The sequence below is a fragment of the Drosophila mojavensis genome, unplaced genomic scaffold (assembly GCF_018153725.1).
Source record: "Drosophila mojavensis isolate 15081-1352.22 unplaced genomic scaffold, ASM1815372v1 contig_136, whole genome shotgun sequence".
Taxonomy (NCBI): domain Eukaryota; kingdom Metazoa; phylum Arthropoda; class Insecta; order Diptera; family Drosophilidae; genus Drosophila; species Drosophila mojavensis.
Window position 1 is genome coordinate 5,020,951 of NW_025318667.1, and position 20,416 is coordinate 5,041,366.

Consider the following 20,416-nt stretch of genomic DNA (forward strand, 5'->3'; position numbering starts at 1 on the left):
GCAGGAGGAGGAGGAGACGGGAAGAAGACGGCTGATGGAGAATCGGTGGAGGAGGAGGGCCTGAGCAAGGGGAGGGGTATGGAGTATCAATTTCATAATAAGATGCGAATAGATTGAGCCAGCGAATTGTGGATTTATTATTATATCGATTCGCCCTCGATTTGTTCGTAATTTGCACGTATACATAAGTATGTATGTACATATATCCAATACATCTTCAGCATTTGTCAGATAGTTGTAGTAGGAAAAATAATAAGCAAATAAATGAAGGGAAAAAAACAATTGGCATTATTTCAAGTCTTGTTATTTAATCGAATGAGTTGGCAAATGTAAATGAACTGTTTTGTTGTTGATGTTGTTGGTGTTGCTGTTGCTGTCATAGTTATTGTTGTAAATATTACGATCGATCTGTAATCGGGAAAGGGACTTACAATAGAAAATGGGGCTGGAATTACGAAAGAGAAAGGTAGGAAGACAGAGAAACAAAAAGAAAGGGATATTGAAGAACAGAACGAGAGAGAGAGAGAGAGAGAGAGAGAGAGAGAGAGAGAGAGGATGAGCAAAGGAAAATTGGAGATAGAAAGAAAAAGAGATAAAGAGAGAGAGAGAAACAGATAGAAAGATAAAAATAGAAGTAAAAGGGGAATAGATAAAAGGAAAATGAGAGAGAAAACAGGAGAGATATACATAATGAAAGAGATGTAGAGAGACATAGAGGGAAAGAGAGAGAGACCAAAAATTACTTTTTTCTCTCTAAAAAGAGAGAAATGGAAAGAGAGCGAGATACATATATAAATATTAATAGCGATATATTAAGACTATGAAATAAAAGGAGAGAGAGAGAGACAGGGAGAAATTAGAGAAAATCTCTCTCTTTTTCAGAAAAATAAGTACATATAGAGAAACATTGAGAAAGAAGACAGATGTCAAAGTGAGTAGCAATAGATCGAGACAAGGAAATAGAAATAATAGAGAGAGCGGCAGTGAGAGAGAGAGAGAGAAAAAGAGGAAAAATAAGTGAATAGTTAAAAATAGATCGCATAAAGAGAAAATGCAGAAGATTTTTATATATAAATAATTTTAAATAATATTATATATAATTATATCATGAATATTCAGGAAGACTTCAAGAAGCTTATATGCAAATAAACTCAGGATCTTGATCTTTTAGTAAGGATACGCTTAGTAGAATAAAGAAATGTAAGTATAGGTTATGAAGAAAGGAAGATCGTGAAAGATAGAAAGTGAAATATTAGAAAATGTATATAGAAAGTTCAGCCTCAGATGAAGGAAAAATCAAAGATGAAAGAGCAAAGATCAAAGACCAAGAAATAATTGAAGATCAATGACGGAATTAATGAGATGAAGGATTCAAGATCAAAGATGAAAATAGAGTAACTAGAAATAAAACATTAGTGAAATGAAATCCGAAATTAAGCAGCTGAAAGCTAAGAAAGAAATAATTATAGTGTGTATTTGATAAAAATATACGATAGTTGAGAATATAGAAAAAAAGGTTGTAGAAAAGAATGTAAAAAAGTGCAGATAGTGTATAGAAAAAGTTTATTATTTTTTATTATTCTTGTTTTTTGTAATTCTTTTTTTCTTTTTGTGTTTAAACAAAGAGGAAATATATACACAACGATAGATCAGTTAAAGAGTATAGAAAGAGGAAATACAGTAAATGAAAGAGAAAACGAGAAAGAAAGTGTGCGTAGGGAAAATAAGAACAGATAGCGAGTTAAAAGTCAAGTAGGGAGTCGAAAGTAACGAGTAGCTTATCGAATGTAACGAGTAAGGTAAAGAGAGTAACGAGTAACCTGTCAAAAGTCACAAATAGCGAGTCGAGAGAGTAAGCTAGATAAGAGTAACGAGTACCTAGTCAAGAGTAACGAGTAGCGAGTCAAAAGTAACTAGTTGAAAATAACGCTTCACAAGGAGGCTAGCAACGACTTTTAGTTTAACTGACTAACACGCGCGTCCTTCCGCCGTCCTGTCAGTCCGTCCAAGTCTAACTTAATATGTGTGTGTGTGTGTGTGTGTGTGCCTTAGACGCGCGCAAGAATGGGCGTATATGATATTTTGTTTGTTGTTGTTGTGTTTTCTTGTATTTTTTTTATGATATCAGCGGATGGGATGAAGCTCAGCTCCTGGACGAGGGCTTCTTGTTGGTGCCGTCATCATCGTCGCTGGTATCCTTGTACCAGTCCTCGCAGCCGGGCACATTTTCGGGCGCATCGCACATCTCAGTCACGTCGTTGTAGACCTCGCCCAGCTGGCAGCCCAAGTCTCTGGGATCCTCGCCGTTCAGGCAGACATAGAACTTTTGGCAATCGGTGGGATGGGGATATTTCGGATGGCTGACAACCTGGCCGCGCGCATCCATTTTGGGCTGATCCTTGGGGCACGAGAAGCCGCTCTCAGTTTTTTCTACAAATGTGAGAAGAGGTGAAAGAACGAGCGGGGCGAGAAACAGGGAGAGATTGGATTGTCAAGGATCAATGAGTTAGTTTTGCTTGTCTTTGGGCTTTCAAGAATTCAGCACTCACTCTCTGGATCGGCGCAACCCTCACGCTTGGCCGTATCCGGCCACACGCAGGTGCCGGAATACTCGTCGAAGTGCAGGCCAACGGTACACTTCATTTCCAAAGCATCGCCCTCAATGCAATTGTAAAAGATGTTGCAAATATGCGGCTCCGGATGGGCAAAGAAACCATTTTTGCGCGGACAATACTTAGTGGACTTGGGCTCCTCTATAGGAATTCAAATAGATAAACATCAATGTTACATATATACATAAATATACTCGGTATTTCGATAGGGTATTTGGGGAATTACTTACGCAAGAGCGTGCGATCCTCGCAGTCCACATTGAAGGGCTGATCGCATTTGTTGATCTTGCGATTCAGTGGATCGAAGACAAGGCCATCGGGGCAGAGTTTTGCCTTGGGCACACCGTCCGAGCACTCATAATATTTGTCGCATTGCTCTTCATCGGCGAATTGGCCATTGGGTTTGGGGCAGTCAAAGTCGACAGCGGCGACTGCGCAGAGAAATGGAGAGAGCGAGAGAGAGAGAGAGAGAGAAAGAGAGTTCATTAAACTTATTGCCTTGCTTTCACTCCGACCTCGGTTTTCCTGCTTGTGAAAAGTGTAACAGCTTGGGAAAAAGCAAGCAGCAAAAAAAATAAATAACTGATCGATTGATCGATTTGACTTTTTCTTTTCATTTTTTTGTATTATTTATCTCATTTTTCCTGTTTGCGGTTGCATAAGCGCACGCCCAGTCCCAGTCCCAGTTCTAGTTAACAGTTTGATCGGTTGCCAGTTCCAGTTTCAGTTTTTCATTCCAGCGCCAGCCGGTTTATCGTTTACCCGTTTCGCGTTCCCCGCCCCTCCCCACACTGCTATCTCCTTCTCTCTCTCACACACACATACACACACGCCCATTAAATCCATGCAAATGGCAACTTAAATGTCAGACAGGGTCGACCCATGGCATATAAAAGAACGCATTGCAATGTGTGTGTGTGTGTGTGTGTGTGTGTGTATGTGGCTAATCAATTGCAAAGCCTGCATATACCGTTAGCTAACGGACAGCAGCTAATGGCTGTAGCGAGCGCAGCTGCGTACACCAATGCACACAGACAGCTACAAGCACACACACACACATACGCACACACACACATGCGTAGCCAATGTCAAACTGATTAGCACAAAGTTGCCAATACAAGATTTTAACTTATTTATTTATTTTATAAGTTTTTTTTTTTTGTGGTTAAATAAAATTAATGCATATTTTGTCACTCACTTGTCGCCGCCACACAAAGCATCACAGCAATGGCACATAAAAATAATTTCATTTTGTATCTTTGATTTACAACTAGATTTACATAAAAAAAAAAAATAGATATATATATGTGCTCCTTGAAGCAGGAGTTGGAAAAAAAATGATATTTTCTTCTCAGCACCAACTAAATCGCGACTTAAGCGTGCGATGGTTAAACTTAAACTAACAACGGAACGCCAAAGAGGCGCACTTTTCAAGACTTTTTTACCGGTAACGGCGCAACGGCAAACGCGGCAATGCGGCGACGCCAGCAGCGCCGTTGGCGTCGCAACGTTGGCGACGATGATGCTTGGGCGCAGGCGCTAAGCCATAGCCTGGAAGATGGCGGCGGCAGCGCAGTTCGCGCAACGCGCCGCAGCGAAGAAAGGCAAGGCAAGGCAAGGCAAGGCAAAGGCAAAGCAAAGTTGTAATGAAGCAAGTAAATACATATGTATGTACATACATACATACTTACAGATGTTTTTCTGTACGTACATGCGCGTATCTGTATGTTTGCACGTACATACAAATGTATATTCAATTTGTATGTGCCTGATGAGAAAATAAAAATCAAAGAGCTAACAAAAACAAATAACAAAATTCATATGCGCCAACGCTTTAGCCGAAACTTCGCCGGGTTAACGACGCGCATGCAAATGCTTCGACAATTTACAGCAATAAAAAAAAAAGTCAAAAATAACCAAAAATAACAACAATAACAACAGCGACGACAAAAGGCAGACGCAATTGAAAGACAAAAGTCACAAAGCCTTTCAAATCGCAGCCATAACAAAAGTGCAGCTATACATACATATATGTATGTAAATATTTATGTATGTATGTGTATTCGCTTCTGTTTCTGCATTAACAAGTGGCCACACTTTATAAATAACCAAATTACACTGCAGCCTTTCTCTTACGTGGCCAGCCTTGCCAGATGCCAGGACAAACTCGCCTTGAAACAGGAAACCAAAATGGCGAGAACTACATGTATGTATGTAGGTATGTATGTGTGAATGCATGTGTGGCAAGCCATGCTGACAAATGTATGTATCTGATGATTAACGAAATATGCATAATATATGTACACACATACACATACATTTATGTGTATATGTAAATGTGATTATATGCTAAATGTGACGCACACGCAATGCCCCGAAAAGACAACAACAAAAACCCGTTGTCCTTGGACAGGCCGGCAAAACAGCGCGAGTATGTTCAAAAACAAAAACAAAATCAAAATCAAAATGAAAAACAGGCTAACCCAACCTATAAAGCAGTTAGCAACTAGTTAAAGTTAATTTAAAATAATAAAAACCCACACACAAACATACATAACTTTTACTCTCGTTCGAAAACAGCAAATCGAAAAAAAACAACAACAAAATGGCAGTCTGGCAACTTCCAGCGACTTCTAAGAAGAAAAAGCAACAACAACAAAAATTTTAAGTGAGCAATTTAATTGCAAATTATGCGCGTATCGAATTGTAGATATCTATATCTATCATTATAAAGCGTTTCCCTATAGCGACTGGCTCACATAGACAGTTATACAAACATACATACATACATACATAAAAACAGCTTTTGCAATTAACTAAAAAACAACTGTTAAATCACTTTGTTGCTGTAACCACAGACAGATGCGCTGATTTATCATGAGCAACAGCATCATTATCATCATTATTAGCATTATCATTATCGGTATCATTATCGGGTTGCAACTTGGTAAGATTTTGTAATTCAAGGTTTTCTTTATGTTTGTTTTAAGAGAAAAAGAAAAAGCTTCAGCATTCATTTGGCTACTAAAATACAAGTTTGCTCTCAGGACATCAGAAGAACGACTAACAGATACCCTACAGTTTCGAATCATTCTAAACCCATTATACTAATTAAGAAATCTTTAATCATGCAATGAAATGCTTTAAACATAAAATTAGCCAATAGTATAGAGTATACCCAATCCACCTAGCACGTACAGGGTATCCCCTATCGCAAGAATGCCCGCTTGCATTCTGCTTTTACAGATGCTTCGCTAAAATGTTCATCCTCGTTCGAGATCAAAACTTATTCAGCATACCCAACTGCATTCAGTTTGTACAGGGTATTTCCCATCACAGTAATATATTTGATATTTGATCTAGATAAAAAGTACAGAGCATACCCGCTTGCATCCATATCTGGTACAGGGTATTGGCCACCATCAGCTTTGGCGATTCACACAGATGAGTTAATTTTTAAAGGGAGTTACGAAATCGATGCATATGCAATTTATAGGTCATCCAGTTTTTTGGTTGTTTTTTCTTTTTGTTTCTTTTACAAAATCAAGATGCGCCAACCCAAATATCAAGCTAATTGATGAAGAGGAAGAGGATCAGAGATAACCAAGATATCGAATAAATATGCATATGAATAAAAAGCTAAAGAAAAACACAAATAATATAAACAAATTAAAAGGCTGGGCGTGCTGGCAGTCAAAAGTGAACGAACCGCCAACTATGTCAAAGTCAGAGTATGTGTGTAAGTGTGTGTGTGTGTGCGTGTGGGTGCCATAAGCTAGAGCTAGAGCTATTAACTCTCTTTCACATGGCATTTGTTGCCATCAGGTCAGCTATACACAATTAGCAGTTAATTGCATACATACATACATACACATATAAAAAGGGTCACTTAATATGCCAATTGCAAACGATTGTCCCGTTATGTTGCATTGCATGACAATCGCATTGAAAATGACAATGACAATGCCAACAAGTTCTCTCGTTTAGCTTTCTATTTCCATTCTTACGATTTCACTTGACGACCAAATGTCTTGAGTATTAATTAATGTCAGCTTGATAGTTCAACGAAACAACATTTTCTTTTACCCAGGCTAACAACAAATTTATACATGGCTTTAATAGCTAGCTAGCTAATGCAATACCAGTTAATTTTTAAAACTAGGCGCGCTCTCACAGGCACTGCCAGCATAAAATAACGTTCTTAGGTGCTGCCACACAAATTAAATAACAGCTTAATTTACTTTATTAAATGCGTACATGTATTTTACAAGTATTAAAACTATTTGCATATGTCAATAAAAGTTAAGTAACTTAAGTAAATATTTTAACGCCTTGATTTGCATAATTTAAATTCTAAACATGCTATTATTGCACACATTATTTAGAAAAGTGCTGCCACACTATTCAGCCAAATAACACACAGTGCAGTATTTTTTGTGCATCGATTATTTGGTAATTTTTCATTGTCCATTGCGGTCACACTAGATCTATTCGCAAAACATTGCAGTCGCATTTTCAATTGGAATAAAATGTTATTTTAATTACAATTGGAATATATACTAATTAGTTTGCAAACAACATTTCAAGGTGCGTTATTAAAAATGTGTTTTGAGTTCAAGTACTGCGTGCTGTGATGTATTATTTTATGCAATGGCTGTAAGAAAGAAAAATGGGCACACCAGCGAAATAGTGGAAAACGACGTCACAACGGCGACAGCGCTGTCGCTGCCTCAGCAAATGCTGCTGCTCATCTTTGAGTATTGATTTTTTTTATGTGTGAGTGGGTGCCTGTGTGTGTGTGTGTGTGCTGGAAGTTGTATTGGCTGCAATACAATTTGCACACATACACGCAGGCAGAGTTAACTTTTGGCCAGTTAATGTCGTTGTTCTTGTTGTGGTTAGTGGTGACATCATCAAAACCAGCTGCGCTTACCAATAATGCTTACAACTGATTCATCGTTTGACTTTTTCTATGAATTTTCGTTTCTTTTGTGCTGCAGCTTTCGAACTGCACTTGCTGTAGTTGTAGTTGTTGTTGTTGTAGCACCGGATTCGCCTGAAAAACTCGCCCACCCCCAACTCCTAATCGAAGAGCAGCAGCTGTGCACAGTGTCGAGTGTTACCACACCTCAAAAATGGATCGAAAGGCTGAGCTGGAGCGCAAAAAGGCCAAATTGGCCGCACTGCGCGAGGAGAAGGATCGCCGGCGCCGAGAAAAGGAGATCAAGGACATGGAAGAGGCAGCCGGTCGCATTGGCACCGGCACCGGCATCGACAAGGACCAACGCAAGTCAGTTAACCCATATACATATGAATATAGTATTCAAAAATACATAAATTATAATTATACAATTTGCTTGCAGAGATCTAGATGAGATGCTTTCGTCGCTAGGCGTTGCGCCCGTTTCGGAAGTGTTGTCCTCGCTGTCTTCAGCCAATTCGCTAACTTCGGATAATTCCAACACACAAACGCCCGATGTTAGCTTGCAAGCCAATGTGAATGGACAAGGGTATATATAACATAGCATATATAGATATATTTGTTATATAGCAGCAATTGCAGTGAGCAATGTCTGTATAGGATTAGAATTTTCTCTTAGCTGCAGTTGCTTATATATTGCATTATATATAAAATTCTTTAATATAATCTAATTGTTATTCTGTTCTATTCTAGCGCCGGCAAGAAACAACCTTTGAATCTGAGCGTATACAATGTGCAGGCCACAAACATTCCACCAAAGGAGACGCTCGTCTATACGAAACAAACACAGACCACAAGCACCGGCGGACATGAACGTGATGGTATGATATATATGCTCTATATACACTATATATGTTTACCAATTATTAACCATGCTAGCTAGTATTTAATACCCATAACAATGTCTTATACTATAAATACAATATATACAAATATATATGTATATTAAAAAAAATTTATATATATATATTTGTATAGCTCCTGTGTAGACACTTTCCATAGTTTGTTTTCTACAAGTTTTTTTTTTTGTTTGTTGATTTTCTATTTGTTAGTTATGATCTATATGTTTGTCTAACTGAAAAAGTTGTCTGTATGCCTGCGCCCAAACTACAGTATGTATTCGCTATGTGCGACGCCTGAATAACCTACCTACAAATATCCTTTTCCCATTACTTGTATTGCGCTTCAAATACTCGAATCAGATAGCTGTTCTAAATATATATATACATATAGTAGATATATATACACATATATATTTAAGATATAGAGAGCAAGCAAGCATTTAACATTTAAGTGAAATTCAATAACAAATACAGTTCTTTCTTGCCACTCATCGCCTCTGTCAGGATATATGGAGGATTGGTGGCGTCCACGTAAAGGTATTAAACATAGTCTTAAGCAGCCAAAACAATTTAGACCACAGCACACAATACATAATGGTAAACTCCTTTCTGCCTATAACAGATATGCTAGTTATGTACACGTACAACATATATAGATATATATATATACACTATACACTCGCTCTATCTCTCTTTCTCTCTCTTTTATACACATTACTCTTCATATAAATTTTTATAGTTTATTTTTTTTTTTTGCATACGCTAAATATTTTTTGTTTTTGTATTTGTATTTTAGGCAATTTGTTTTGAGCGCAATTTAATATTAATAATTTGTCTATTTACATTTTTCTTCCAACTTTTTTATCTGTTCCTTGGTACGCACGCAAAAAATAAAATATAAAAATAAATTTAAAAAAAAAACTGCAGCTCATGCAACGGATTATTATGGTGAGTAGTTGTTGACTTTTCTCTATGTAAACTATCCAAAAATATTATAAAACGAAGAAATGAAACATTCCTATCTATATAGCATACCAACGACTTTTCTCTCTCTCTGTATATCTCTCTCTTGCTCGCTCGCTCTATGTAGCTTACTCGCTCTGTTTCAATACATACGTATATCTATCTCTCTCTCTTAGCTCTCGTTAGTTTTTTTTTTGTGTGTGTTTATGTAGTAGATCTATCCATAGTGCCTGTTAAACATGTACTAAACAGAATTTAATATATATTTAATTATTTATTTAAAATTTGCTTCTGCTATTCCCCCTCAACTATATCCATTTAATTATGTTTAAACAATTTGCATTTTATTGCGATTTATATTCTATATATCTAACTACTTTAGTAAAGAACATAAAATCTATAAAGTTTCAGTTTGTATCAGCATTATATATAGATATATATTCCATATATATATCGATCTTAACGAATCAAATTGTTCAACTCCACCCAATTTATAAGTTTTTTTTTTCGTTCTTAATTTGTTTAAGTAGCTGAATTTTCTTAAGTTTTCGTTTTAATTAATATTATTACTATGATTGTATATTTATTTTATACATAAACAATCATGTTTTTTTTTTTTAAGTAGGAAGCGAAGAAGAATATTTAGCTTTAGAGCTTTCCGTTATTATTTTGCATATGAAAGTGCGTAGTATCTTTCAACTGTTATGCAGTGAATGATTTAACTGTTATACACTTGAATCTTTCAACTGTTGAACAGTATGTTTTAACTGATATGCAGTTTAAGACTCTCACTGTTATACAGTGTTTTTCAACTGTCATACAGTGGAACATACAGCGTAAAGTATGTCATACAATCTAAGAGCTAAGCTTGTACAATATATAGCACTTTAACTGGCATATAGTATAATAATTAAACTATTATACAATATGACATAAAAGTGTTATACTGTTATACCAAGTATAACTTTAAACCGTTATACAGTCTACAAGTTTCACTACTTTACGCGGGTCTTGAAATTTTTGTTAGAAGAGAACTGCCTGATTATAAATTTATATATGTCTAGTCAACAAATTTTTCAGCCCAAGTATCGAGAATATCTATATATACATCTATTCACATAAACAAGAATATAATTTATTAACTAAGCTTAAGTCTACACACCATATGTAAGCCACACCCACACCCACATACACATACACATACACACACAACGAACACGACTGCATGTAAAAAAGCACAGAAAGAATATCATGTACTATAAAATAATATACTCTATATAGACATACAAATATATGATTAATATATATAGTATATTTGAATTTTAGTAATTATAACAGTTGTCAAACTTAACATTGTATTATAATTTATAAATGTCGCCGCTCTCGGTCGACTTGTGTGCTAATTTTACTTAAATTTTTAATGTCTTTTTTTTTTTTTTAATATTGAACTCGTATCATGATTTATGTTTTATCTATATGCCACAGATATATATCATATAACACATCTCGAAACATATATATGCCATGTAATCGGTTGCTTTTATCGTTTTGTTCATCATTCAATGCCTTTTGTTCAAAATTACAATTTAAAGGGCGGTTTGGCTCCAGATTTGAGCCTCGAAAATAAGTTGAGATAAACAAAAACAACAACAAATGAACTAAAATGAACAACTTAAATGTGTATATGTACAATATATTTTGTTTCTTTATATTTCTTCAAGATGAATACAATCTTAATCCGGGTTTAGAGTGGGAGGATGAATTCACAGGTAGGTACATCCCAAACAAAAGGCAAGAAAAAGAGAAACAGTGACGGGAATCGTGACATGAAGCAAAATAGGAACGCAAACAAATTCTAACTAAATCCAAAGGCAAAACCAAAAATAAATAAAAGTAAACTTCGCGCTGGCTGACACACACACACACAGAAATACATACAAACACACACACAGAGCTATATACACTATCCCCCTCTCTACGCTCGCGTTTTCTCTCTATGCCTTTCTTACTCTCGCTCTATCTGTAATAAAGCCTGCATGCATGATCTTCCATTTTGTATGTGCCAAAATTCAAATTCAATTTTAACCTCAATTCATTTTCATCCATCTATGCTAATTGCGTGCGACTAACCCTTTGTTAATCAACAACAACAAAAATTTTGCTAACAAAAAGACTTAAAAAATACCTTGAAAGAGAAAAATACTCTTGTTTCTGTGGGGAACTGTCTAGCGCTTTCTTTTGTCCCTGTCATTCGATCCTGTCGATACACACACACACATACATAAACACACAGACCTCTCGTTCTCTCGCCCTCTCTCTCGATCTGTTTGTCTCGTTCACTCTCTTTACAAAGCACAGCAAGCGAAGCGCGTTATAGGCGGCTCTCTTAAATGTACCGTTAAGTGTGTTTTAGCCAATAACACACAGCACACACAACCAAAAGCGACCTCTATCGGCTGTTTATGTTAAATGTTAAATGAATGCAATGAAAATGAAATAGAAAAGAAATATTTATATATATGTAATATATAATTAGCATAAATAAATAATTTTAAGTGCAAAAAATTTATAAACTGGGTGGAGAAGCAAAAAAAAAAATAAGTAAATACAATTGATTAAATATTTAATGATACGAATTAGTGAAGCAGGCAAAAGTGTCCATAGAGTGTTAAACCAAATACGTAATACATAATAATGATACCTCAAATATGCCTCCTTATATCTCTCTATCTCTATCTCTGTCTCTATCTATATTTCTCTTATGCTGCCACACTACATAAATATATATAAACATATATATTTATACATATAAATATATATACATACACACATACATATATATTAACGGCGTATCAGTTTAACGGAAATTGTACATTTTTTCAATTATTCATATATTTTAATTTATTTTTTATTAATTGGCTTTGTGTATTAAGTTGTACGGTGTCCAGCGTATAGCACAACTAACAGCATCTATACACAACATACACACACACATGTACGCACTCACGCACATCTCTTGTACAATTTTGTACTTGTGTAAAAAAAACTGTTTTACTCCTTCATTAACACAAGTAAAAGCGAGAGCGCCTGCGTGTGTGCGTGTTGTCTGTTTATCTTTCTCTCTCTCTCTCTCTCTGTCGCTCCGTCATGCACTTGGGGAGCTCCCTACGTCCTCCTCGCTCTTGCTCACTCACACTCACACACACAGCTGTGTGGAGGCGATCAGCACATGCAGAAGAATTCCAATTGTGCGCTCTCTTAAACGTTTCTCCCTTCGCTCTACTCCCAATTTCACAATCTCACAACACACACACACACTAACACACAGAAGCCCTGTAATAAAGCCAAAACAAATATATTCAAATGAAGTTGAAAAGAAATAACAAATTTTGCAAGCAAGACAGAGACAACAATGCAAATTAAAGTAAAAAAAAATGAAAAAATCTGAAAAGCAGCTGAATAACACCAAAATCGAGATCAAGAAAACGAAACAATCCAAATACAAGTAGAATTGTTCCTGTTCTGTCGATTGTCATGTTCCTTTAGCTGTGTTAGTTTTATACATTAAACAGTGCTTGCATTTGATGCCCAAGGAGATGACGAAGAGAGCTCGCTGCCACATCTGGATCATGGCTTTAGTTCCAAGCTGCCACCTGGCTACCTCACTCACGGTCTGCCCACGGTGAAGGATGTGGCTCCAGCCATAACACCCCTCGAACAGAAGAAGGAACAGGAAGAGAAGAAGGAGGGTGAGTGTAACAACAACAACGAGCGGATCAAGAATTGGAGATGTGCGTCAGACTTTATAAGTATCGTCAACAGAACGAAGTTTCTCTTTGGCGCTCACATCTCTAAATTGAAAGCTCGTCCTTTTGCCGATGGCAGCATTTCTTATTTTTTGAAAATTCATATCGATTATTTGCAGTCAAGGAACTATCGGAGGAGCAAAAGCAAATGATCATCTTATCGGAGGATTTTCAAAGGTTCGTATTGCGTGCAGGTCGTATCATAGAGCGTGCTCTCTCGGAGAATGTGGACATATACACCGATTATATTGGCTGCGGCGATAATGAGGAGGCCAACGATGAACGGTCGCATGCTCGTCTCTCGCTGAATCGCGTCTTTTACGATGAGCGCTGGTCCAAGAATCGCTGCATCACCAGCATGGATTGGTCCACCCACTTTCCGGAACTGGTTGTTGCCTCCTATCACAACAACGAGGAGAGTCCCAACGAGCCGGACGGTGTCGTTATGGTCTGGAACACAAAGTTCAAGAAGCAAACGCCCGAAGATGTTTTCCATTGTCAGAGCGCCGTGATGTCCACCTGCTTTGCCAAATTCAATCCCAATCTAATTCTCGGCGGCACATATTCCGGTCAGATTGTGCTCTGGGATAATCGTGTGCAGAAACGTACGCCCATACAGCGTACACCCTTGAGTGCAGCTGCCCACACACATCCTGTTTACTGTCTGCAAATGGTTGGCACACAAAATGCTCACAATGTCATCTCCATATCATCGGATGGCAAATTGTGTTCGTGGTCCTTGGATATGTTGTCGCAGCCGCAGGATACGTTGGAGCTGCAACAGCGCCAGTCAAAGGCGATCGCAATCACATGCATGGCCTTCCCGGCCAACGAGATCAACAGCCTGGTCATGGGCAGTGAGGATGGCTATGTCTATTCGGCATCTAGGCACGGATTGCGCTCGGGCGTCAATGAGGTGTTTGAAAGACATTTGGGTCCCATAACGGGCATCTCGACACATTATAATCAATCATCGCCCGATTTTGGGCATCTGTTTTTGACCTCATCAATCGATTGGACGATCAAGCTGTGGTCGCTGAAGGTAAATAGAGAAAGGCAGGAAGAAAGGGAGAGAGAGAGAGAGAGAAGGAGATCGTTGTCTTCAAGCACTCATCTCATATATTTTGCAGGACACAAAACCTTTGTATTCATTTGAGGATAATTCGGATTATGTGATGGATGTCGCCTGGTCGCCCGTTCATCCCGCTTTATTTGCTGCTGTCGATGGTAGCGGTCGCCTTGATTTATGGAATCTCAATCAGGATACCGAAGTACCAACAGCATCAATCGTCGTCGATGGTGCGCCAGCGCTCAATCGCGTCTCCTGGACGCCATCGGGCCTCCACGTCACCATCGGGGACGAGGCTGGCAAGCTCTATGTCTACGATGTGGCTGAGCACTTGGCGTTGCCATCGCGCGATGAATGGTCGCGATTCAATGCGACACTCAATGAGCTCAAAATGAATCAGAACGATGAGGTCTAAGCACCAACAGCAACAACAACTAACCCAGGCATTAGTTTATAATAATGATCAACAACAACAACACACACACACACACACACACACACAAAAAAGCGTTTCGTTTATATACAAACAAAAAATCGTTATTATGCATCGCCCAAGAATGTTGGGGAAATATCTTATTAATATGCTTTATCATAATGCAATTTATTCTCCTTACCCCTTAAATATGAAATATTTATTTATACGCTTGAGTGTATCGGAACTCAAGTAAAATATCAAGTTTTATACCGATTTCCACCCATATTCCACAATTGCGAGCTTTAAACCTAATCGTTGTTTAAACTCGCCTACAAGTGCAAAGTTCATCAAATGAATTTACACTTGACTACATAATATTCAAATCATATTGCGATTGCATTACATATTTGAAACGATTTTGAGTTTATATTACTACGACGAAACGTTTTGTTCTGATTTTGGTATTCATTGTACTTTTTTTTGTAATTTATTTGATATACATATTAATAATATGTTTAGAACTGATTTCAATTCGTTTGCTATTCCAACTTTTCTCCCCACGAGCTGTGTAAAAAAAAAAAAGATGAAAACTATATGAAGAAAAAAAAAAAAAGAAAGTAAATTATTAAAATGGCAAACAAAACTTATGTATGCTTTTCTTTACATAATATACATAAAAAAAAAAAAAAAAGTATATTTATATATACATATATTCTATATGAAACAAACAAGTTGGGAATTAGACAAACGAGGAAAATTGTATTTGAATTGTATAATAAACAAAAAAGGAAAAAAAATTAAGAGAAAAGCTAAACTAAACGAGATTAAATAAAGATAAAATGAATATACATACATACAGTAAAAATACTATCTATTCATACACATATGCATAGAATATCTTAATCATCTGCATGAATCATGCGAATGGAATGCGTATTATATAAGCCAGCCAAATGCATTGCCATTTGTATGTCGAAGCCGTAGTTGAAGCGAAATTAAAAGCTTTTCTATCTTATAAAAAGCATAGAAAAAAGCTTCGCGCCCCGAACGGGCAGACAATTTCGCTTTTGTGTTTGCGTGTCAGTAGCAAACGGTGAAGCCAAGCGACTGGTGCAAGACAGCGGCAGCAAAGCAAAAGTAAAGAAAAATAGAAAAACAAAAACAAATGCAATATCCTAACAAAATAGTGCAAAGCAGCAACAACAATTGCGGCCAAGACTTAACGAGCCTACGTCATACTTGCATTTGCATAGCAGCAACAAAAACTGCCAAGACTTAACGAAAACCAACAACAACAGCCGCTAAGATTTAACGAAAAGCAACAACAACAGCCGCTAAGACTCAACGAGCTTGCGTCCAATTTGCAATAATAGCAAATGGGCTGCAAAGCATTTTAATTGCATCAATTAATAAACTTGAAATTTATCGAAACATTTTATTTGCAGTCACAGCAAACACTTAACGGCCTGCAAGCACAGCATAAAAGAAAATAAAATATCAAATGGATTACAAGGTGAGTGAAAATTTGGTATGCAATGGAATCGATTCTCATAGTTTTTCTTCCTTTTTGTTTTTTGGGTGGGTCTAAAAACAAACTGCTGACTCATCCATCATGTAGGCGGAGCCCTGTGTTACGGCGCACAGTCCGTTCGATGCGGCGAGTGACAGCCAGGAGCTGCGCAGCGCTATGCGTGGCCTGGGCACAGACGAGCAGCAAATCATCGACATCCTGACCACACGCAACAACGCACAGCGCCAGCTGATTAGCGCCACCTATGCGGCGGAATTCGAAAGAGATCTGGTCGACGATCTGAAGAGCGAGCTGGGCGGCAAATTTGAAAATGTGATCGTGGCACTGATGATGCCGCCGGTGGAGTATCTGTGCCAGCAGCTGCACTCGGCAATGGCCGGCATTGGCACCGAGGAGGCAACCCTTGTCGAGATTCTGTGCACCAAAACGAACGAGGAAATGCAAGAGATTGTTACCACCTATGAGGAGAAATGGGGTCGACCCTTGGCCGAGCAAATGTGCAGCGAGACATCAGGATTCTTTCGACGATTGCTCACACTGATTGTGACCGGTGTGCGTGACCCGGTGAATACGCCGGTGAACGCTGAGCTGGCCAAGGATCAGGCCTCACAGCTATACGCTGCCGGCGAGGCCAAATTGGGCACAGACGAGGAGGTCTTCAATCGCATCATGTCCCATGCTAGCTTTCCCCAGCTGCGTCTGGTCTTCGAGGAATACAAGGAGCTAACCGGCCAGACCATCGAGCAGGCCATCAAGCATGAGATGGCCGATGAGTTGCATGAGGCTATGATGGCCATAGGTTGGTGTAACTCTCCCTCGCTCTCTGTCTCCATGTCTCCCTCTCTCTTTCTGTAAATTTCGGCTATTGATTATTAACGCTCTCTTCTTCATCTTGCAGTGGAGTGCGTCCAATCCCCGGCAGCTTTCTTTGCCAATCGCTTGTACAAGGCTATGGATGGAGCTGGCACCGATGATGACACTCTAATACGCATCATTGTCAGTCGATCTGAGATCGATCTAGGCACCATCAAGAAGGAGTTCGAACGCATCTACAATCGCACGCTATACAGCGCCATTGAGGTAGGTTTATTCACATAAATATACTATATATGTATCTATATATATATATATATATATATATATATATATATATGTATATATATATATCTAAATTCTAGTTATTAATGTATTGCATTTTTCACTTTTGCTTTTTGTATTCCCGTCTTGCACATTTCCTAATTGTTCATGTTGTTGTTCCTTTTGTACTTGTCCTTGGTGCTAGGATGTAAGTATTGGTTGCCCGGTAGAGCTCTACCTATATGTATATGATACATTTGAAGCTGGTCTGACAAAATTTCTAAAGCAAAAACTATCGAATTCGGCAACTTTTCAGACCAACCTCGCATCTGCATATACTATAATGTATCTCAGATAAATCTGCTTGGTTGTTGGTATTACCAATTAGCGAACTATTTATATGGGCAATTCCAGCTAAAGAAAAAATGAATTTTAAACTTTTTTTCATTTTCAAAATTATTTTCTATTGCTTTATGTTTTGGTTAAGACTTATGTATGTAGTTTTATTGATATATGGGCAATTGGTTTGGTAGCTATTAACTGCTTGATATGCTTTTCGGGTACAAGGATTAGTTGGCCTAAGAAGGAGGTGCGAGTGTTACGTAGTGTTAAGAACTGATTTCTCAGAGCTAATCCTATAGACTAATCAGAAATAAGTTCTTTCAGTTTGCTCGAGACTAGAGCTGGACTTATGCTATTAGGAAATGATAGCATAAGATATTGTACTACCATACTATAATATCTTCAGTAATCAAGAAAGTTGTTTTAGATATTAGCTCTATTTGTATATACATATAGGGCAATTCCATAGACTACACCAAAGACTTGCAACTTTTATTTCATAGACTGGTTCATACAGATCAAGTATATATGTATATGCCTATATATAATGTAAGCCTCTTTTTATCATATATTAAAATCAATTATATTTTTTATTTTAGTTAAAATCAAAGCAATTTTTGCAATCCAAACAATTTCAACTTAAACTTAAATAAAATTTCGGCTGGATATGCCCATATATATATATATATATATATATAAATGTATATATATATATATATATAGTTCGATTCATACAGTTCATAACTTTAACTAATTTCTAAATATCTTTTTGCAGTCGGAAACATCGGGCGATTATAAGCGCGCCTTAACTGCATTGCTGGGCGGCGCTTAACTTGGCCTGAAACGTAAAACACAAATGAAATTAAATTAAAATTATAAATATATATATGTGTATGTGTACGTATGCTATATGCGCTTAAATCAATTACTTATTATAGACGCGCTCTTAATGTCGCACAATAAATAAATGTATATATGTATATGTATACTATATATATATACAGATATACATATATATTCATTTAGTTAACAAAATGAGTTGAACTTAAATATTTTAAACCTTGGAATTTTGTGGCGGCAAGGAACCTATTGATTAATTCATTTTAAAAGTTGCCCGCGCATCGTTAAAAAAAAAAGTAATAAAAAAATAATTGGAAAAATAAAGAGATTACTAAACTATTTAAAATATAATTTGTGCAGCTCCTTGGTCTTGACGGGCAGAAAGTTTTGCATTTCATCAGGATTCGTCCATAAAGTAATGGACGACTGTGGAAAGAGGGAAAGAAAGTGTATTAGCTAATTGGCTATTACTTTACAGGTGTGTGTGTGTGTGTGTGTGTGTGTGTGTTTACCTGTAGCTCGGAACAGGGTGCCTCACGATGTATGTACTCCTTGAGTATATAGTTATTCTCGATCTCATAGTGGAAGCGCGTATCATGCATTCGTATGAGCACATCGTCGATTCGCAGAAAGTGACGCAACAGCACAAAGAAACCGGAGGGCATCACACGCTGATAAATGAGAGAGCGATAAAGATATAAGAGATCTACAAATAAGCTAAAAGGTAAGATGGGACTGCCAGCCATATAGATGGAACTGTGGCGACTAATGAGATAAACATGTAGGCATATGAAGCTAAGGTCGAATTTGGTATTATAGCTGGGCATAATTTTATATAGGATATAGTTACAATCAGGCTCAGGCTAAAGCCTTAATATACACTATATATGACAATGCTTGGGTACTCTCTGGGCACAGAGTATAGTATGTATATACATTCGGCAACTCACAATGCGCACACTCATCGCGGAGATGCCGTGATCGTGCAGCTCATCCTCGTATAGTGTGAGATCGTGATAGAAGAGAATATTCTCACGCTGCATCAGTTTCATTTTGTTGAGCGTTTGTTCTGTGACCTCCGAACGAAAGTGTTCATTCAATGTGCCCTGATATGTGGATGTGAATGTCCAGTCGAAGGGTTTGTATTTATGTTCCATGTTCTGTTCGGCGCTGCAAGAGCGAAGGTCGTTTAAATGAGAGTGTTTGAGAGCAAAGGAAATACAATTTCCACTGGCTGTTACCGTGTTTCTCGCCATTCCTGAGCGCAGGCCACCTCGACGGCTGCCTCTTTGCCATTAGCGACCAGAGCGAGTGCGTCTATGGGCTTGAACTCCATCAGGGCGCCATCTTTGTGCTGGAGGACGAGCTTGTTTTTGTGGAACACCATGTCTGGTAGGTGAGGCAGCTCCAGCGTATGCTGATAGTGGCAGAGCTCACAGCGATTGACATCATCCTTGTCGCAGCACTTGTCGCTGCCCAAGTGGCACATGCTCTTTAAAATGTGTGACTTCTCGTAGCTAATGGTCCAATCATTAAATCTTATCGTCTCGCAGTCCACCGGCAAACGCAGCACAGCGCACTGCATAACAAACATATACATACACACATGAGTCTCTGCATATATGTGGGACACCTAAGACTTGCTTACTTCATTCGTCATGTTGCTTAAGTTAGTTTCCGTAAGATGTGTTAAATAAATAATACTTTCTCATACAATTAAACGCGAAAATTATGCGGCAGTGTAGCTGTAGAAATCTATATCGATATATTTTTGTTTTTGAAATCCTTGCAAAATTTGTCATCGATGTATAATATAGAAATTATGCAACAAGGATGTTTAGCCAAAAGTACATTTTAATTATTATATCGAAATCCCACTTTGCTTGAGGATACATAATTCCTTAATAATTGTCCCTCAGTATACAGTAAATAAATTAT

The 20,416-nt window shown here is 37.7% G+C and overlaps 4 protein-coding genes across 25 annotated transcripts; 2 read left to right on the forward strand and 2 right to left on the reverse strand.

Annotated features, from left to right (window-relative positions):
* Window positions 1-824: 824 nt before the first annotated feature.
* LOC6585932 (protein obstructor-E) lies at window positions 825-4,003 on the reverse strand. Its single transcript, XM_002011520.4, has 4 exons — window positions 3,811-4,003; window positions 2,843-3,043; window positions 2,550-2,753; window positions 825-2,430 (listed from the first exon to the last, which is right to left on the reverse strand). Exons 1-4 carry the CDS (start codon window positions 3,860-3,862, stop codon window positions 2,144-2,146), a joined length of 744 nt encoding a protein of 247 aa, XP_002011556.1. The 5' UTR covers window positions 3,863-4,003; the 3' UTR covers window positions 825-2,143.
* A 3,075-nt stretch (window positions 4,004-7,078) lies between these two features.
* LOC6585933 (cytoplasmic dynein 1 intermediate chain) lies at window positions 7,079-15,213 on the forward strand. 20 transcript variants are annotated; one of them, XM_044010966.1, is made up of 10 exons: window positions 7,079-7,199; window positions 7,613-7,902; window positions 7,976-8,122; window positions 8,287-8,414; window positions 8,910-9,032; window positions 9,363-9,383; window positions 11,120-11,167; window positions 12,971-13,147; window positions 13,324-14,246; window positions 14,335-15,213. In XM_044010966.1, the coding sequence occupies exons 2-10, from the start codon at window positions 7,748-7,750 to the stop codon at window positions 14,686-14,688; spliced, it is 2,076 nt and encodes a 691-aa protein (XP_043866901.1). In that variant the 5' UTR covers window positions 7,079-7,199; window positions 7,613-7,747; the 3' UTR covers window positions 14,689-15,213. The 20 variants fall into 20 exon arrangements, with proteins under 20 accessions (XP_043866901.1, XP_043866906.1, XP_043866907.1 ...); XM_044010971.1 differs by having other exon boundaries at window positions 12,992-13,147; XM_044010972.1 differs by having other exon boundaries at window positions 12,995-13,147.
* Window positions 15,214-15,717: 504 nt separating this feature from the next.
* LOC6585934 (annexin B10) lies at window positions 15,718-18,663 on the forward strand. 2 transcript variants are annotated; one of them, XM_015160574.3, is made up of 6 exons: window positions 15,718-15,825; window positions 16,134-16,201; window positions 16,307-17,018; window positions 17,118-17,299; window positions 17,502-17,504; window positions 18,414-18,663. In XM_015160574.3, the coding sequence occupies exons 2-6, from the start codon at window positions 16,190-16,192 to the stop codon at window positions 18,468-18,470; spliced, it is 966 nt and encodes a 321-aa protein (XP_015016060.1). In that variant the 5' UTR covers window positions 15,718-15,825; window positions 16,134-16,189; the 3' UTR covers window positions 18,471-18,663. The 2 variants fall into 2 exon arrangements, with proteins under 2 accessions (XP_015016060.1, XP_002011558.1); XM_002011522.4 differs by lacking the exon at window positions 17,502-17,504.
* LOC6585935 (TIP41-like protein) lies at window positions 18,197-20,388 on the reverse strand. 2 transcript variants are annotated; one of them, XM_002011523.4, is made up of 6 exons: window positions 20,127-20,388; window positions 19,720-20,057; window positions 19,429-19,648; window positions 18,991-19,149; window positions 18,816-18,904; window positions 18,197-18,476 (listed from the first exon to the last, which is right to left on the reverse strand). In XM_002011523.4, coding segments are annotated over exons 1-6 (819 nt in total). In that variant the 5' UTR covers window positions 20,139-20,388; the 3' UTR covers window positions 18,197-18,475. The 2 variants fall into 2 exon arrangements, with proteins under 2 accessions (XP_002011559.1, XP_015016061.2); XM_015160575.2 differs by lacking the exons at window positions 18,197-18,476; window positions 20,127-20,388 and having other exon boundaries at window positions 18,815-18,904; window positions 19,720-20,087.
* Window positions 20,389-20,416: the final 28 nt, after the last annotated feature.

What these genes read in the sequence shown, in the direction of transcription:
- LOC6585932 (XM_002011520.4), bottom strand. Translation starts at nt 3,862, where the DNA reads ATGAAATTATTTTTATGTGCCATTGCTGTGATGCTTTGTGTGGCGGCG. An exon ending in CGAGGATCGCACGCTCTTGC is followed by an intron (nt 2,754 to 2,842) that starts GTAAGTAATTCC and finishes GAATTCCTATAG; the next exon opens with AGGAGCCCAAGTCCACTAAG. An exon ending in GGGTTGCGCCGATCCAGAGA is followed by an intron (nt 2,431 to 2,549) that starts GTGAGTGCTGAA and finishes TCACATTTGTAG; the next exon opens with AAAAAACTGAGAGCGGCTTC.
- LOC6585933 (XM_044010966.1), top strand. Translation starts at nt 7,748, where the DNA reads ATGGATCGAAAGGCTGAGCTGGAGCGCAAAAAGGCCAAATTGGCCGCA. An exon ending in ATCGACAAGGACCAACGCAA is followed by an intron (nt 7,903 to 7,975) that starts GTCAGTTAACCC and finishes ATTTGCTTGCAG; the next exon opens with AGATCTAGATGAGATGCTTT. An exon ending in TCAAGCTGTGGTCGCTGAAG is followed by an intron (nt 14,247 to 14,334) that starts GTAAATAGAGAA and finishes TATATTTTGCAG; the next exon opens with GACACAAAACCTTTGTATTC.
- LOC6585934 (XM_015160574.3), top strand. An exon ending in TGAGGCTATGATGGCCATAG is followed by an intron (nt 17,019 to 17,117) that starts GTTGGTGTAACT and finishes TTCATCTTGCAG; the next exon opens with TGGAGTGCGTCCAATCCCCG.
- LOC6585935 (XM_015160575.2), bottom strand. Translation starts at nt 20,078, where the DNA reads ATGTATATGTTTGTTATGCAGTGCGCTGTGCTGCGTTTGCCGGTGGAC. An exon ending in CAGGAATGGCGAGAAACACG is followed by an intron (nt 19,649 to 19,719) that starts GTAACAGCCAGT and finishes TCGCTCTTGCAG; the next exon opens with CGCCGAACAGAACATGGAAC. An exon ending in CCGCGATGAGTGTGCGCATT is followed by an intron (nt 19,150 to 19,428) that starts GTGAGTTGCCGA and finishes CTCATTTATCAG; the next exon opens with CGTGTGATGCCCTCCGGTTT.